At 41.0% G+C, this 18,034-nt stretch overlaps 1 protein-coding gene across 1 annotated transcript in view; it reads right to left on the reverse strand.

The window, feature by feature from the left end:
* The window catches only part of LOC124805730 (acetylcholinesterase-like), a 92,535-nt gene that overhangs the window by 12,541 nt on the left and 61,960 nt on the right, over positions 1 to 18,034 (reverse strand). Inside the window, exon 7 of the mRNA XM_047266301.1 lies at positions 10,884 to 11,065. Within this exon, the coding sequence (XP_047122257.1) occupies positions 10,884 to 11,065 (182 nt within the window). The remainder of the gene's footprint in view (positions 1 to 10,883; positions 11,066 to 18,034) is intronic.

Raw genomic sequence — 18,034 nt, forward strand, 5'->3', positions numbered from 1 at the left:
AAAGTTGTGTCATTCTTAGTGGGCTTCCGCTTCTTTTTAATGACATTTCCGTGCATCAGGATGGGGACCCAGTGATAAGTAGCATTAAGGAACAGATAAGGAAAGGAGAAAACGTCAGACCCTTCTGCTTAAATGGAAAAGTAATTATGTTGCACTAGCGTGGACAAAGAGGTGAGAAAGTAGTGATTCCGGTGATCTGGTGTCCTTAGTCTTCGAATATTATCATGAAACTCTGGTGGGGAGGTCATTTGGGAGTGTTCGAAACACATATGAAGGTTAGGGACGACTTTGTTTGGAAGGCCATGGATAGACAGGTCAAGGATATGGTGTTAGGTTCTAAAACCTGTGGGATCAGTAAACCGGCCTTGACTTTTGGTCGTCCGAAGTTGCGACTGAACACGTGGAAAAATTGTATGTTGATTTCTTGGGACCTTTCCTACGTTCCAGAGAGGGCAACCGGTATGTGTTCGTTTGTGTAGATGCGTTCATGCGCTTCTGCTGCTTGCTTCCCACTTGAAATATTATCCCGTAAACGTCTATAAAGTGCCTGGAGCGACTTTTTGGTACCTTTGGGCCTTGTCGCATACTGGTTTCTAATAAAGCTGCTTCCTTGATATCAGGGGCATACCGTAATTTTTGCTTCGAAATAGGGGTGGCTCGTAGTACAACCACACCCTATAACCCGAGTCCTTCCCCGTCTTTGTGGATGAATCGCAATCTGAGGGCCGCATTGATCGCTTTCCATCATAGTGATGAGACCCGGTGGGATAGTTCCTTATCTTGATTAGGGTACGCCTTCAATACCGCCATGCACACCGGCTAGCTTGATGTTTGCGTACAAACTCGGATGGTTTGCATGCGAAGAGGATAGACGCTGCTCAGATCCGCGCTTATTGGAAGTGCGCCGTTAATAACTTGAGGGTAGCCCATGGAAAGACGAAAAATCGGTATGAGGCTGGAAGGCAGCCGAGACCAGGGTATCAGGTGTGGGTGAAGAACTTTGGGGTGACAAGTCGTGAGGCAGATATAGTTATGGGAAAGATTCTGCCCAGATATGTGGGAAATAGGAGAATTTTTAGAACCCATCAAACTTAAACCGAATGTGAAGGAGAATGCACCAAAATAAGAAAGTGTAGTTGTGCTTCAGTTGATTGATGAAAGAAGTACAAACATGTTCCGGAAAAATCAGGAATACAGAAATACAAGTCGCTGAGGAATGAAATAAATAGGAAGTGCAGGGAAGCTAAGACGAAATGGCTGCAGGAAAAATGTGAAGACATCGAAAAAGATATGATTGTCGGAAGGACAGACTCAGCATACAGGAAAGTCAAAACAAACTTTGGTGACATTAAAAGCAACGGTGGTAACATTAAGAGTGCAACGGGAATTCCACTGTTAAATGCAAAGGAGAGAGCAGATAGGTGGAAAGAATACATGAGGGTGAAGATTTGTTTGATGTGATACAAGAAGAAACAGGAGTCGATTTAGAAGAGATAGGGGATCCAGTATTAGAATCGGAATTTAAAAGAGCTTTGGAGGAATTACGGTCAAATAAGGCAGAAGGGATAGATAACATTCCATCAGAATTTCTAAAATCATTGGTGGAAGTGGCAACAAAACGACTGTTCACTTTCGTGTGTAGAATATATGAGTCTGGCGATATACCATCCGACTTTCGGAAAAGCATCATCCACACAATTCCGAAGACGGCAAGAGCTGACAAGTGCGAGAATTATCGCACAATCAGCTTAACAGCTCATGCATCGAAGCTGCTTACAAGAATAATATACAGAAGAATGGAAAAGAAAATTGAGAATGCGCTAGGTGACGATCAGTTTGGCTTTAGGAAAAGTAAAGGGACGAGAGAGGCAATTCAGACGTTACGGTTAATAATGGAAGCAAGGCTAAAGAAAAATCAAGACGCTTTCATAGGATTTGTCGACCTGGAAAAAGCGTTCGACAATATAAAATGGTGCAAGCTGTTCGAGATTCTGAAAAAAGTAGGGGTAAGCTATAGGGAGAGACGGGCCATATACAATACGTACAACAACCAAGAGGGAATAATAAGAATGGACGATCAAGAACGAAGTGCTCGTATTAAGAAGGGTGTAAGACAAGGCTGTAGCCTTTCGCCCCTACTCTTCAATCTGTACATCGAGGAAGCAATGATGGAAATAAAAGAAAGGTTCAGGAGTGGAATAAAAATACAAGGTGAAAGGATATCAATGATACGATTCGCTGATGACATTGCTATCCTGAGTGAAAGTGAAGAAGAATTAAATGATCTGCTGAACGGAATGAACAGTCTAATGAGTACACAGTATGGTTTGAGAGTAAATCGGAGAAAGACGAAGGTAATGAGAAGTAGTAGAAATGAGAACAGCGAGAAACTTAACTTCAGGATTGATGGTCATGAAGTCAATGAAGTTAAGGAATTCTGCTACCTAGGCAGTAAAATAACCAATGACGGACGGAGCAAGGAGGACATCAAAAGCAGACTCGCTATGGCAAAAAAGGCATTTCTGGCCAAGAGAAGTCTACTAATATCAAATACCGGCCTTAATTTGAGGAAGAAATTTCTGAGGACGTACGTCTGGAGTACAGCATTGTATGGTAGTGAAACATGGACTGTGGGAAAACCGGAATAGAAGAGAATCGAAGCATTTGAGATGTGGTGCTATAGACGAATGTTGAAAATTAGATGGACTGATAAGGTAACTAAAGGAATATGTGGGAAACACTGATAAGGAGAAGGGACAGGATGATAGGACATCTGCTAAGACATGAGGGAATGACTCCCATGGTACTAGAGGGAGCTGTAGAGGGCAAAAACTGTAGAGGAAGACAGAGATTGGAATACGTCAAGCAAATAATTGAGGAAGTAGGTTGCAAGTGGTACTCTGAGATGAAGAGGTTAGCACAGGAAAGGAATTCGTGGCGGGCCGCATCAAACCAGTCAGTAGACTGATGACCAAAAAAAAAAAAGTTGTGCTGATGGAACTAGTATTATAGTTGTTTGCTCAGCGTAGTAGTTGGGTCCAGTGCCTTGCCCAATCTGTTCAGACCACCATGTTGCTTTTCCTTGTTGAAATTAACAACTTATGGAAATGAGCGTTTGGCCTCATTGGCCGAGTGGCCCCTTGCGGGGCAGGTCTGGGTCCGGCCGCCTTGCTGCAGGTCTTATTGCATTCGACGCCACATTGGGCGACCTGCGCGCCGGATGGGGATGAAATATGATAAAGACACTACAACACCCAGTCCCTGAACGGAGAAAATCCCCGACCCAGCCGGGAATCAAACCCCGGCCTGTAGAACGGCAATCCGTCTCGCTGACCACTCAGCTATCGGGTCGGACAGTTAATACCTTATAATTTAGAGGCGGAGATGAACTGTTTTCTCGCTGCTTACTATTGTAAGATAGAGTGCAGAATTGTGTTTAATGCGGAAGTGCGAGTTTCAACCAGAATCAACTCTCTGTGGGCTTCAGTTTGGCGAGGAAGGATGTGCCGACATTAATTCGTCAAGAGTTGCGGCGACTTGAATTTCCGCGCCGCCTCGTCGGGACTCGCTGTGGCGCCGACTGCTGGCAGCCGCTCCTTGCCGGCCACGTCGCCACCTCTCTTATGACCCAGCCGTACCTCTGCAAGGGTCCACGAGTCGGCTCACCTGCCTGCAGCAGGCCGATCGCCGCACCGCCGTGTTAGCATCTTGGTTCGTTTCGGTGTCAACGTCGCTGACACTGAACTTTTTGTTTTCATTAAAGAAGACTTTCCGCTGGTAGAGGAACCAGTTGGGCGCTGCATAAAGACTTGGTCGATGTACTTTAGCGGGAGCTGGTTTTTTTTAATTGTACTAGTACTATTTAATGCAAGCAAATTTGTTGTTTTGGTAAACAGACAGTGTGGGCTGTCTTGTGTATAGAGCTTTTGTGGCAGTCTTGTTCAGGAGTGGAGTGTTAAATTTTTCGTGTTTTAAGGTGGTGCATTCTCAGTATCATTTATCTGTATACAAGTTCTTTTGTTCAACACATTCAGTTATACGTTCAATTGATCTAAGTCATTGAAAACAATTGTTTGAAGGTGTGTATCATGTACTGTGTCAAGTTGTATATGAACTATTTATCTTACAGATGATCCTGGGCTTTTAAAATTTTTGCTGGTTTTCAAACTGTAATTAATAGTTGTTCAAAAGAATGTCATACGCACTTCCTCGTAGCCCTCCCACCGATTGCAAGTGCCAACTACCATTCCACGTTCAAAATCAGTTAATCTTCATCGTGCGACCTTAATCAAGTAGGGAGTGTTTTCACGTGAGCCGCTGACTGCAAATGACAGTTCCGCCAATGCACTGTCCATTCATACCTTGTGAACGTGATACACCACCGTCTGAATATGTGCATATCGCTATCCAATCACTTTTGTCACCTCAGTGTACGAACACATGCCAAATATATTAAAAAACATTCACAGCAATAATAATAATTAGGTCAGGAGTTCACTATACTCAGCTGGCGACTACACGGGTAGCGGAGGCTGTGTGGCATGGACTGGGCGGTTTTTTAGGTTAGAAGGCCTCGGGGAAGTACGGAGTGGGCTGCAATCTCAAAGGGCGCATGGCAAATACAGGACGTGCTTGGATCAAGGAACAGTCGGAATTGTAGATGTAAATTGTTGTAGTTGTCCTGGGAAACTCCCTGAGCTACAAGCGCTAATAGAAAGCACAGAAACTGAAATCGTTATAGGTACAGAAAGCTGGCTAAAGCCTGAAATAAACTCTGCAGAAATTTTTACGAAGTCTCAGACGGTGTTCGGGAAAGGTAGATTAGGCAGAATTGGTGGTGGAGTGTTTGTGTCTGTCAGTAGTGGTTTATCTTGTAGTGAAGTCGAAGTAGATACTCCGTGCGAATTGGTATGGGTGGAGCTTATACTTAACAGCCGAACTAAGTTAATAATTGGCTCCTTCTACCAACCCCCAGACTCCGATGATACAGTTGCGGAACAGTTCAGAGAAAAATTTGAGTCTCGTAACAAATAAATACCCCACTCATACGGTTATAGTTGGTGGGGACTTCAACCTTCCCTCGATAATTTGGCAAAAATACTTGTTCAAAACCGATGATATTCAGAAAACATCTTCCGAGATTGTCCTAAATGCTTTCTCCGAAAATTATTTTGAGGAGTTAGTCCACGAACCCACGCGAATTGAAAATGGTTGCGAAAACACACTTGACCTCTTAGTCACAAACAATCCAGAGCTAATAGAGAGCATCATGACTGATACAGGGGTTAGTGGTCACAAGGTCGTTCTAGCTAGGCTCAATACCGTTTCTTCCAAACCCACCAGAAACAAACGCAAAATAATTTTATTTAAAAAAGCGGATAAAGTGTCACTAGAAGCCTTCCTAAGAGACAATCTCCATTCCTTCCGAACTGACTATGCAAATGTAGACGAGATGTGGCTCAAATTCCAAGATATAGTAGCACAGCAATTGAGAGATTCATACCTCATAAATTGGTAAGAGATGGAAATGATCCCCCATGATACACAAAACAGGGCCGAACGCTGTTGCAGGGCAACGGAAAAAGCATGCGCAGTTCAGAAGAACGCGAAATCCCGAGGATTGGCTAAAATTTACAGACCCGCGAAATTTGGCACGGACGTCAATGCGAGATGCCATTAATAGGTTCCACAACGAAACATTGTCTCGAAATTTGGTAGAAAATCCGAAGAAATTCTGGTCGTATGTAAAGTGCACAAGCGGCAAGACGCAGTCAATACCTTCGCTGCGCAGTACCGATGGTACTGTTACCGACGACTGTGCCGCTAAAGGGGAGTTACTGAACGCAGTTTTCAGAAATTCCTTCACCAGGCAAGACGAATGGAATATTCCAGAATTTGAAACACGGACAGCGTCTAGCATGAGTTTCTTAGAAGTAGATACCTTAGGGGTTGCAAAGCAACTCAAATCGCTTGATACGGGCAAGTCTTCAGGTCCAGATTGTATACCGATTAGGTTCCTTTCAGATTACGCTGATACAATAGCTCCCTATTTAGCAATCATATACAACCTCTCGCTCACCGATAGATCTGTACCTACAGATTGGAAAATTGCGCAGGTCACACCAGTGTTTAAGAAGGGTAGTAGGAGTAATCCAATGAACTGCAGACCTATATCATTGACGTTGGTTTGCAGTAGGGTTTTGGAGCATATACTGTATGCAAACATTATGAGTCACCTCGAAGGGAACGATCTGTTGATACGCAATCAGCATGGTTTCAGAAAACATCGGTCTTGTGCAACGCAGCTAGCTCTTTATTCGCACGAAGTAATGGCCGCTATCGACAGGGGATCTCAGGTTGATTCCGTATATCTGGATTTCCGGAAAGCTTTTGACACCGCTCCTCACAAGCGACTTCTAATCAAGCTGCGGGCCTATGGGGTATCGTCTCAGTTGTGCGAATGGATTCGTGATTTCCTGTCAGGAAGGTCGCAGTTCGTAGTAATGGACGGCAAATCATCGAGTAAAACTGAAGTGATATCAGGTGTTCCCCAGGGAAGTGTCCTGGGACATCTGCTGTTCCTGATCTATATAAATGACCTGGGTGACAATCTGAGCAGTTCTCTTGGGTTGTTCACAGATGATGCTGTAATTTGCCGTCTAGTAACGTCATCCGAAGACCGGTATCAGTTGCAAAGCGATTTAGAAAAGATTGCTGTATGGTGTGGCAGGTGGCAGTTGACGCTAAATAACGAAAAGTGTGAGGTGATCCGCATGATTTCCAAAAGAAATCCGTTGGAATTCGATTACTCGATAAATAGTACAATTCTCAAGGCTGTCAATTCAACTAAGTACCTGGCTGTGAAAATCACGAACAACTTCAGTTGGAAAGACCACATAGATAATATTGTGGGGAAGTCGAGCCAAAGGTTGCGTTTCATTGGCAGGACACTTAGAAGATGCAACAAATCCACTAAAGAGACAGCTTACGCTACACTCGCTCGTCCTCTGTTAGAATATTGCTGCGCGGTTGTGGTATCCTTAACAGATGGGATTGACGGAGGACATCGAAAGGGTGTAAAAAAAGGGCAGCTCGTTTTGTATTATCACGTAATAGGGGAGTGAGAGTGGCAGGTATGATACGCGAGTTGGGATGGAAGTCATTAAAGCAAAGACGTTTCTCGTCGCGGCGAGATCTATTTACGAAATTTCAGTCACCAACTTTCTCTTCCGAATGCGAAAATATTTTGTTGAGCCCAACCTACATAGGTAGGAATGATCATCAAAATAAAATAAGAGAAATCAGAGCTCGAACAGAAAGGTTGAGGTGTTAGTTTTCCCCGCTCGCTGTTCGGGAGTGGAATGGTAGAGAGATAGTATGATTGTGGTTCGACGAACCCTCTGTCAAGCACTTAAATGTGAATTGCAGAGTAGTCATGTAGATGTAGATGTAGTAATAATTGACGCTAATAATAATAATAATAATAATAGTAACAGTAATTGACATTTAGAATGATATATATTAGTTTAGAATATTTGAAGCCTTTTCAGTATTATCCGGACGGGAACGATAAAGGAAAAGAGAAGACTGAAATGACAGTGACAGTGGCTATTAGGAAAGAACAAAACATGAACAGGGAACTCTGCCTGAGACGATGGGGCTCATTTCGCTTTCCTGCTACCGATAACTTTTAGCTGGCTCTCACCAGTGAGCGCGGATTACACCTTTGTTCGATCATCGCTGCCTCCCCTAGACTTCAAAAGGAGGCGCTAGAGTCGCATTTGCGGAGAGGCCTCCGAAGAGCGCGGTCCTGGCAATTGGCAGGTAGTTTTCGCAGAGTCTGGAGCTGGGTACAGTAGCAGTGTTCGGAGCAGCGGTGCGGATCGGCACGATGTCTTTCCCGGGTCGTCATTCACTCTTTTTCACCAGGGCTGGGCAGAAAGCAAAGGCCCGGTTCGCTTAAGCTGTGGCCAACTAGTTCAGCTCTGTGCACCGATTTCCCGGTCCGCAAGATGTTCGAGCAGATGTTCGTGTTTATGTTCATTGAGTCGTCATGCACGCCTTCTTATTTGGATCGCGTGATTTTATGACTAGTGTATTGCCTGTCTTCTTTGTGTGATTTTGAAGTAACATGATTTAATCTGCACGCCAGCATTCTCTCTCAAAAAATTTGCCATGGTTAATGTTACGGTTATGTAATGTGCCCGGCTGTCACGCATAGCCATATCATGGGCCTACGCATTATCTGGTTTTCTCTCTCTCTCTCTTTTGAGTTGTGTTTGTTTTATAATTGTCATGCAAGATAACCAGCTGTTTCTGAATTTTAATTTGTTTTCACGATGTTTTAGAAGATGGCTGGTTCTCCCTTACTATTATTCAGCCCTTTAAGCATGTTACATGCTAATGGTAAGACCCTAGCGAGTGGTTATTTATATTCCTACCTGGAAGATATTGTCGCTCCCTTTCAGCAGTTCCCTGTTTCCGAAGATTATTTCCTAGTGCATGTACACTTATTCGAAAGGCTATATAAGTGCAGTTATGGGTGAACCATCACTTTTGATTGTAGTATAATCCTTCGGGTTTGTTAACTCCACTTTTTAAGTTACCGTGTCGGCGGCCTCTTGTCGCATGGGTCTGGTCTACTTGCGGTCGTGTGCACGGCTCTCCACCATTTCCTAGCGCTGGTTGCTATTGTTTGCAGTCGCTAGTCCTGGTTGTGTCTGCTCAAGTTGAGTATCTTATGTTATCTAACTTGGACTGTAACCGAAATTTTGTCGTCGGCTAAAAGGCCTTTGAATAACTGGCTTCACAGGGGGAATTTTCTGTTTAATGTTTTATATTTGAACTTGTGCGTTTTATTGTAATTTTTTGGTGTAAGCCACTCGGGTATCCCCTAAAGACCAATTGTTATTTTTTTTAATATTTATCTTTTTGGGGGTCTGCCTAATGTCTTGAATTTTAATTTGTTTCAAGAAATTTATCTAGAACTGTTTTAATTATTTTAATTGGCTGGTATATTTAAACTTTTCAAATTTAGAAATGTTAAGATAGGCCAATTTGTTAAGGTCTTACTTCTTGAATTTGTTTGAGGTTATTATCATTGTAATTCAACGGCTGTCGCTTTCACCATTTGAAGGCCTTCATCTGTATAATGACAAATTAACTTCATGCTACTTTGTCGAAACTGCATAATTCTCTTTTCTATGTACATGTATACCCATAATCTAACGCGCCACTGATGATGGAAATCTTTCTCATTGTTATGGTTGTAATATCGCCTTCTTCGTATACATACTTCCATGTTTAACATTTTAAAGAACATAGTTCTTATTATAGGAAACAGCGATCTATAATTATTATAAATCAAATGGAAGCAGTCTCGATCGCATATTTTCTTTTTTTAAATGTGGTGACCAGGTGACCGGTTTCGATCTTATTGTAAGATCATCTTCAGACCATAGATGTGTGCCGGAGGCAGTGGCGCATGCCAACCGTCTTACTTATAGATGGTGGTGCACCGGCAGACATCTATGGTCTGAAGATGATCGTATAGTAAGATCGAAACCGGTCACCACATTGAAAAAATTTATGACATCAAGACTGCTTCCAGTTTATTTATACTTCTATGTGGTGAAACTTCTTGGTGTGTGAGAGGTGCTTTACGTTATGTGTATATATGTATACATAAAAAGGTGCATCATACAGTTTTCGCTGCTGCATGATCATAGTCAGCATTGGAGCGTAAATAACTAATTTTGCATCGTAAGTAATGAAAACATCTTCTCTTTAATAATTGATTTACATGACTTAAAATCTTTGCGAGGCACAATTACACTTGAAAGGCGTTGTCTCACATCTTGTTTTGGCTGTAGGGCACCATCACTCCAAGGAAATTTATCAGCTGGGAAAACAAAAAGTGAAAGCTAATGTAAAATGTCTGAAGCTGAATTTGTCGGTTCGAAACCGGTAACGGCACTGTTTAAATAAATAAACATATTGTAGAAAGTGGCTGGTTGCTGTTTTCTTCTATGCCAGAGGCAATCTATATAAATTAACTTCAATTGTCTTGCCGGTTTCTCGAAGGGGACCTGTTGTTACTCAAATATTATTTGAAAATAAATGTTTTTTTCCAAGGGTAAATGATGTTAGTTAAAGAGGCCTAGTCCTCCCATGTCATTTCCCTGATCCTGATAACTCCACAAGTCACTGCCGACAAGACGGGGGACTGACGAGAGTGAGCTGCACCTGATCTGGGGGAGCGATGTGACTTGAGATACAGTGAAACGCAGGGACAAACCCGTTTGTCGGATAATCTTCCTTGCTCAGTGGTGAATTTTATTCATACTTTGAGTATGGTATTCTTATTTCCATCTTTCCAGGTACTGTAGACCTCTAAACTGGATTTTATATGGATCGCGAACACGTTTCCTTTTCCAGGCATACGTCTACTTCAGCCGTTGTTATATGCGTCCCAATTCCTCCCACGTTCTTTATTAATTGTGCATTCTATGACTCAGGCCTACCGCTGTAATTCTCTTTGCAAAAGCAAAAGGTTTATTAACTTGTATAGTTGTGTGACAGGAACGACTACGTCATAATAGTTTTCAGATATCACTTCACAGACAGCTCACCACTAAAAGCTATGCAATGTAACCACTGAATAGTGGAGAGCTAAGAACACCCGTAGGGGTGAATTGGAGACGTTCTGAAATCCATCAAACGAAATGTGACTATACGGAAGCTCATTTAAAAGTATATACAGTTCAGCACGATGTTGTAAACAGTGGTGTTTTACTTGAATGCAGAAAACATTGATCTGTCTAACATTAATTTCACTGAATGCACGGGAAAGCAGATAACGTCTACAGTAAGACAGTACTTACGTCGTAAACAGCCTGGGTGTTGTTCACGGAGAACCCTTCTTCCCCAAAGTAGAAATTCTCCACCTTTACTGCCGCTTCGGTTTGTTCCTCCACAGTTGGCAACGGCAGCTGGGAGCCAACGAGAAGTGTGAAGTTCTCTCTCATGTCCGCAGCGAAAGCTTCGTCTGTCAGAATTCCAGACGCTGAAACAACATACACGTTGCCCGTGAAATGTCACCTTCCTGGATAAGCATGTCGTTTTCCATGTATTTTGTTACAACAGTATTTTACGGACTGTAAGACGCATTGTTTCCTTCGAAAAACTGCCTCCAAAATTCAGGTGCCTCTTATACTCGAAACTAAAATAAAAATTTCCAGTGTTGATTTAAAATTCCTGTCCGTCTTAAAAATTGCCATATATTAGATGCCGCGGGAAACCTATCTCTATCTGGCAACACTGTATTCAACTGGCAGTTGCAGTGCACCGATGCGACGAAAATGGGTTCACAAGCTTGCTAACACTGTCTCGCTCCCGCCCCGCCAAACCCAGAACTCTGTTTAACCTACGACGCGTCGTTGCTGTCTACGGTACCAGTAAACTCGAATTGAAAGTGATTTGTGTTATCGATAACAGTACAATAATTTTGTTAACAGCTAGATATGTAATTGAAAAAGTCAAAGGCATTGATATGCTGCGACCTGTAAATTGAAAGTAATAATATATGCAGAAGTACATGGACACAGAGCAGCCGAGAGGCATTTCGGTCCTCCAACGGAAAATGCCATTTCGGATTAGCGGTCTAGAAAAGAAGAACTAGAAAAAATGAGGAAGATTAAATGTGCAAACAAAGGACTGAATGGAAAACGGTCAAAGCTAGAGAATGACCTACTCAAGCGGATTCACACCTCCCAAAATAGCATTAATACAAAAATGATTCAGATACATTCTCGCAAGGTAGCGCGACAATGTAACTTAACAGACTTTAAGGGTGGACTTTTCGGGAAGCAGCGGCCTTGTGATCTATATAATATCAATGAAAAAATTTTGTAGATCGCTATCGTACTTTATGGAAACGACCGGTTTCGGCCTAGATTTGTCCCTTCTTCAGACAGCACCACCAGTTGAAGTTGACTGTGTGTAGAATACTCAGTTGACCTCAGATTCAGCGACAGAGGTCAACTGACTGTTCTGCACATCGTCAACTTCAGATGATGGCGCTGTCTGATGATGGTTTCAGCCTTCGCCGAAACAGATTATTTTAATAAAGTACACTCGCGATCTAGAGTGTTTTTCCACAGACTTTAAGTGTGGAGTTTTTTGGTGCTACAGGTTTATGAAGCATCACGGACTTACCTGCGAAACAAAAACAAAATGTATCATAAAATGCCACAAGAAAATGAAGAGAAAATATTATCTTTTCATCTCTTTATTACTTAACATCGAGAAAACACCAGTGTTGAACTAAGCCAAACAGCGAATATGGACGAAGCTCCTCTGACATTTGATGTGCCGAGTAAGAGAAATGTTGCCATGAAAGGTGCTAAAACTGTAACTATAAAAACAACTGGACACGAAAAAATGCACTACTCTGTTGTCCTTTCCTGTTGTGTTGACGGTACTAAACTTAACCCAATGATCATTTTCAGACAAAACACAATGCCAAAACTTTCTGGAATACCACCAGGTGTTATTGTTCACGTACATGTCAAGAGTAGGATGCACGAGGCTGGTATGAAATTATGGATAAACGGAGTGTGGGGGAGAAGGAAAGGTGCTTTACCGATGAAGAGTTCTAGTGTTGGATCACTTTAGTAGTCATTTGAAAAAATCTGTAAAAGAGAAATTAAAGCGGGAAAATGCATAGCTTGGTGTTATTCCGAGAGGACTTACATCACAACTGCAACATCTCGATGTCTCGACAAGTAAACCATTGAAAAATTTACATGAGAGAGAAATGGAGCAATTGGATGAGGGATGAAACCCAACACGAATTCATGCTGAAGGGAGCTTTAAAACGACCTGCAATCGAGCAAGTGTGTCAGTGAATAAAACAGTCGTGGTCTAGAGTGAAAGAAGCCGTTATTGTTAAAACTTTCAAGAAGTGCGGCATAAATAACGCTCGCGATGGCAGCGAAGACCAGCTTACATATGAAGAGGACAACGATGACGATAAAGATGAATAAAAATAAGAAGAAGAAGAAGAAGAAGAGGAAGAAGAAGAAGAAAGTTCAGATGACGATTCTGAGGCATATAAAGGTCAATTCGGTATTATAAACTAAGAATTTTTTTAGACTGTCTTTGCAATCTCAAATGTTCAGATGTGTGTGAATTCATAAGGGACAAAACTGCTGAGGTCATCGGTCACTAGACTTAAACATACTACTTAAATTAACTTAACGCTAAGGACAACACACACACCCAAGCTCGAGGGTGGATTTGAACCTCCGGCAGGAGGGGCCGCACGATTAGTGCATGGCGCCTCGAACCACGCGGCCACTCCGCGCGGCTGTTGCAGTCTATTAACTAAAATAGTAAACATGTTATTTCTTAAAAAACTGCTTAAGAAATAAGGTGCGTATTATAGTAAGTAAAATGCCGTATGTACAACACACTCTATACCTCTTATAATCCATCCGCCGCAGAAAAGGTGTCAAAATGAGTCGACAAAGCGAAATATGTAAGATAATTCTTTGGAAACAAGGTATACTTCCCAAAGTGAACGTTGTCTTAGATAGTCCACGATATTCCAGTTGCGATTAATAAAATTTACAAAACACGAACAGGATGGAAGCTCTCAGGACTTAGGTAAGGTCACCATTTTTCGTAGGACTGCAAGAACAATGTTTCTCTCAGCGCATAGTCCTTGAGGATCTGTGATGATTGCCTCACGTGGACTGAAACAGCCAGTATCAGACCAAATGCCAAGGCCAACCACGTGTTGATGGCAGTGGTTTGCGGCACAGATTGTGACGACTCATAGGTAGACTACAGTCCAACAAATAACCCTGCACTTCACCGCTGGATAAACCTTAGCTTAGTAACTCATCTTTCCACACGATTAACGTCTACAGGAAGATCGGTGCTGAGACTAGTATGATGACACCAATGTGACGGCGATTGTTTACAAAGTGGTTCGCTTTGTTTTCCCAATTATTAGGTAACATTTTAGAAACAAAGAAAAGAGACTACGGTTTTGTGTATTGTATTTATGTTAACTCCTCCTGTACAGGGGCTGTCTTACAGCTGAAAGAGTTTAATTTCAAGGGAAAAGAGAAACTGGGGTTTCACATGTGTTGACAACAGGAACTACCATAAGCTGTGGAAACGTTTCCTTTCCAACACGTGCTAAATATGTCTTACATGTATTTATAATGATTTCCAGGTAACAGAGTTTTAAAGTTAACTAGAAATTGAACCGAAATATTTATACTGCAATGAGATCGTGAAGGTCAAGAGTTCTTCATACTCAAACAGTAAACAATTGTGGAATCTCTCTGACACTAGCTGCATTAGAAATGAAAGTATTCTCTTTTTGGTAACACATGAAAATTTCTCGCGAACCGGGCCTCGAATTCGGATTTTCTTTTTGATGTGAGAGGTCGCCTTAACGACTTTGGCTACCAGAGCACCCTTCCAGGACAGATCCAAATTTCCATACGTTATTCTATCAACGAATCGCTCGCAACTTTACCTGAATTCTGTCCACAGGGTTTCAATTAGATAATCGTAATCAACGTTAGTATTATGGTAGTCATTTTGCCTGTAGAGGCTTTTGATAATCATTTTTAACAACGTCTGAAGAAACATACATTGGTAAATATTTTGCAGCTGCACTAAATTTATCAAATTTCACGTGTCACCAACAGGTAATATCTTTATACCTAATTCAGAAAAATTTTGCAGTTGCTAATACATCGAAGTTTAGTACAGCTGCAAGTTCATCACCAGTGTCTGTTTACTCAAATATTGTTAAAAATTAGTATTACAAGCCTAGATATGTAAAAATACGATCGTAATACTAAAGTTGAATACGTTTGTGTGCTTGAATCCCTGTGGCAGGAATCCGAGTTGCGCGCGATGGGGTCGTTGACAGCCGATCTTATATGCTGATCCAATACGAACTAACTTTTGGCACTTCTAGATAAATGTACTTTGATTTGCAAATTATATCAGTGCGAATGAGAAGAACGTAGTTAGGGGTGTTCTATTGTTTGAAGATTAACAGACTAAGTCAGTGGACATTGTCTTTTATTACAGAGGATCCTTTTCATCACCAGTTATTAATTTTCTGTGGCAGTTTATTATATGTACGTCACGGAGATAGAAACATGGTTTGATCATTTTGCCTGGTGTGATCAGTTTGTAAATTTCCCCTCTTCGAAAGAAACTATTGCATTCAAATGAAATGTACTGCAAAGTTACGAGAAAAATGGAGGAGGAGCTTTCACAACGACCATGTTTGTTACAAAAATTGATATTTCCTTTTACTTTCTGCAGTCTCTGGTCAAAAACATCCTGTGAATGGCGAAGAATTTCTGCCGCATCGATAAATCGGACAACAAGGTAATCAAAATTCCTCATATAGAGTCACCAGTGAAAGTCAGGAGTCTTAATGTCCAAACTTTCAGCTAATTCATTCCAGGCAGTCTCTTATACTATCTGCAAAAGTAGATTGGACACCACTGTGCTGGAAGCACATTTCTACTCTAATATTCAAATTTCCTTTCTTCTGTCAGTCGGTAGTTACATTGGACTGGCCTAAATGTAAAATTTCAATCATTGTTTCTTAGTGTTACTTGTTTACTTTTGGTGTTTCGTTGTCAGTTTGTTAGCTACTATGACACTATTAGCGGATATTAGTTTATTTGTATTTAAAAAATAGGAATTTATAAGGATTTCTCCGTAATTAGTATGATTATGAAAAGAGACTACGGAGACTTTTCACTACTCATCTGCATGAAAAGAGACTTGTAATACCTTATCTGGTTGCCCTGTTTCTGATTTCAGCTGTCGCGAGACCGTTCGCCTACTTAAAGGTGTTTTAGCACATCTGGTAACTCTGAGGAACAGGACGGCAACAGGAATGTTAGCAGTGGGTTTAAAAATCTGTCGAGACGAGTTCAATAGAGATGGAGCCATAGATCTTACGGAGCATGATGGTGGAAGAAAGAATCCGCCGATTGTATGAATCAACTACACCGGCAAACCACTGAAGTTACTTGGGGAAAATTGAGAACTTAAAATCAAGATGCTTAAACGGGATCCCAAGCTGCCCTCCTTCGTAACACAGGTCCACCGTCTTAGCCACAGCGCCAGTTCTCTGTTGATTAGCCGCGATGTTTGTCAGGGCTATGTGCATTCCTTAATTTCCTGAAGATATTTTGACGAAAATAAAGAAGGAATGTGTGACAACGGAACATATGCGAATAATATGTTTGTTTTCACGGTCATCTTATGCAGAAGCTGTAAAAATCGGTTATGTTGGTTTCTCCTCCTCAAGCTCACTGCAATTTAAATAAACAGAGTTTTACATCAGATGCGTTTCGCTTTTATTTATAAAGCATCTTCTGTGCTCATCCTGTAAATTAGATACGTATGTTTTCATATTTTGGTTGTTTTAGAAAAAAAGAGCATTCTGTTAAAGAAATTGGTGTGTAGTTTACTTGCAGTGATTCTGCCTCTGTCCGTGCTAACAAAGAGGGTGTAAGCAATGGTTTGAGAATATGTAAACAATAGGAAGAAACACCATAAGCAAACTGCATGCCAGCTTTATAAGCAAAATGTTGTTTTTAATCTAAAAACAAAAATGTACAAACATATCTACCCTATTTGCAGCATGAAGACAGAAGATGTTTTATATACATGAGCGAAACGCGTCTGGTGTAAAATTCTCTTTAATTAAACTGCAATAAGCTTAAGAAAGAGAAACCAATAATAACATCCGAATAACTCTTATTTAGCTAATGGCACTGTAATGATTACCTTTAGAGCAGACAAATCTCAACAAGGAACAGCAGAACTGAAGAAAGCACATTTGAAAATATGCCTGAAATTAAAATTATTAAAATAATGTAGGCAATAACTAGCGCATCGACAGAAGAACAGTACAAATAAACAATGAACTTATAAAAGTGGATCGGATTGTATATTTGTCAGTTCGAGCCAACAGCCAAACAGACAGAAAAATAAATAAGTATACTGAATACTGAAATTTCTTTGTAGAGTTTTCAGTACACTAAACAGGTTTTTCAGAATTTGGCTCCTTCCTCCCATTGTGTCTCGAAAGGAAGGTTGACTGTGTTTATTTGACTTGAGACCATGTGACAAGTACGATGTTGTAGTGCCTATGTTATTCCGAATAACGGTGCACTGTTCCTTTAATAGGCACTGTGGCAACTACAGTCGTTATCAAATACATTAAATGTATTCGCAGTTGCGAATATGGACAACCATCGGGTGTGAAATGGAACACGACTCAAAATTTTTGCTGGACAAGGACTCGAACACGGATTTCCCTCTTACCGCTCGCGATAAATAGAAGTATCGAAAATGTGGTGGTGTCGGGCGGATCATGTATCTAGCCGAATCGATTGTACATGAAGCAAGGAAATTCTTTGCTGCATTTCAAAAGATGATATCAGTTCGAACTGACGACTTAAATGAAGGCGGGTACATAAGAGACAAACTAAAACTATTATGTGTCAGTCACTCTTCATTTTTTATCATGAATCGTTTCGAGGCCTTACACCACCATTATCGTCATGCGTATCAGTGGATTACATTACATTTTTGTTTTTTTGGGTGGAGCCAGTTGTCTTAGATTTCATTTCGATAGAAATAATAAACATTTGTTAACATAATATGGCACAACAATTAAAATTTGTAAACAATAATTAATATACTCACATTAGATAAACACAAAACAACAACATAAATAGTCCTGTGATTGTACGGATGTATACAGCCTTGGAAGTCAAATAGCATTCATTCCTAGCTTACATTGCGAATCAAATGCACAGATAACGTAATACAATATTTTGTCTTCTAAATATAAATTATAAACCTGTATTTCACCATATTTGTTTGTTAATCTTCTGGTTTGATGATTTGGGAGTTGCTTTTTTGACTTCCTGTACATCGTATAGTGTACTTGAGATGCTTCTAAGAAAGC

Source organism: Schistocerca piceifrons, chromosome 7 (assembly GCF_021461385.2).
Source record: "Schistocerca piceifrons isolate TAMUIC-IGC-003096 chromosome 7, iqSchPice1.1, whole genome shotgun sequence".
NCBI lineage: Eukaryota > Metazoa > Arthropoda > Insecta > Orthoptera > Acrididae > Schistocerca > Schistocerca piceifrons.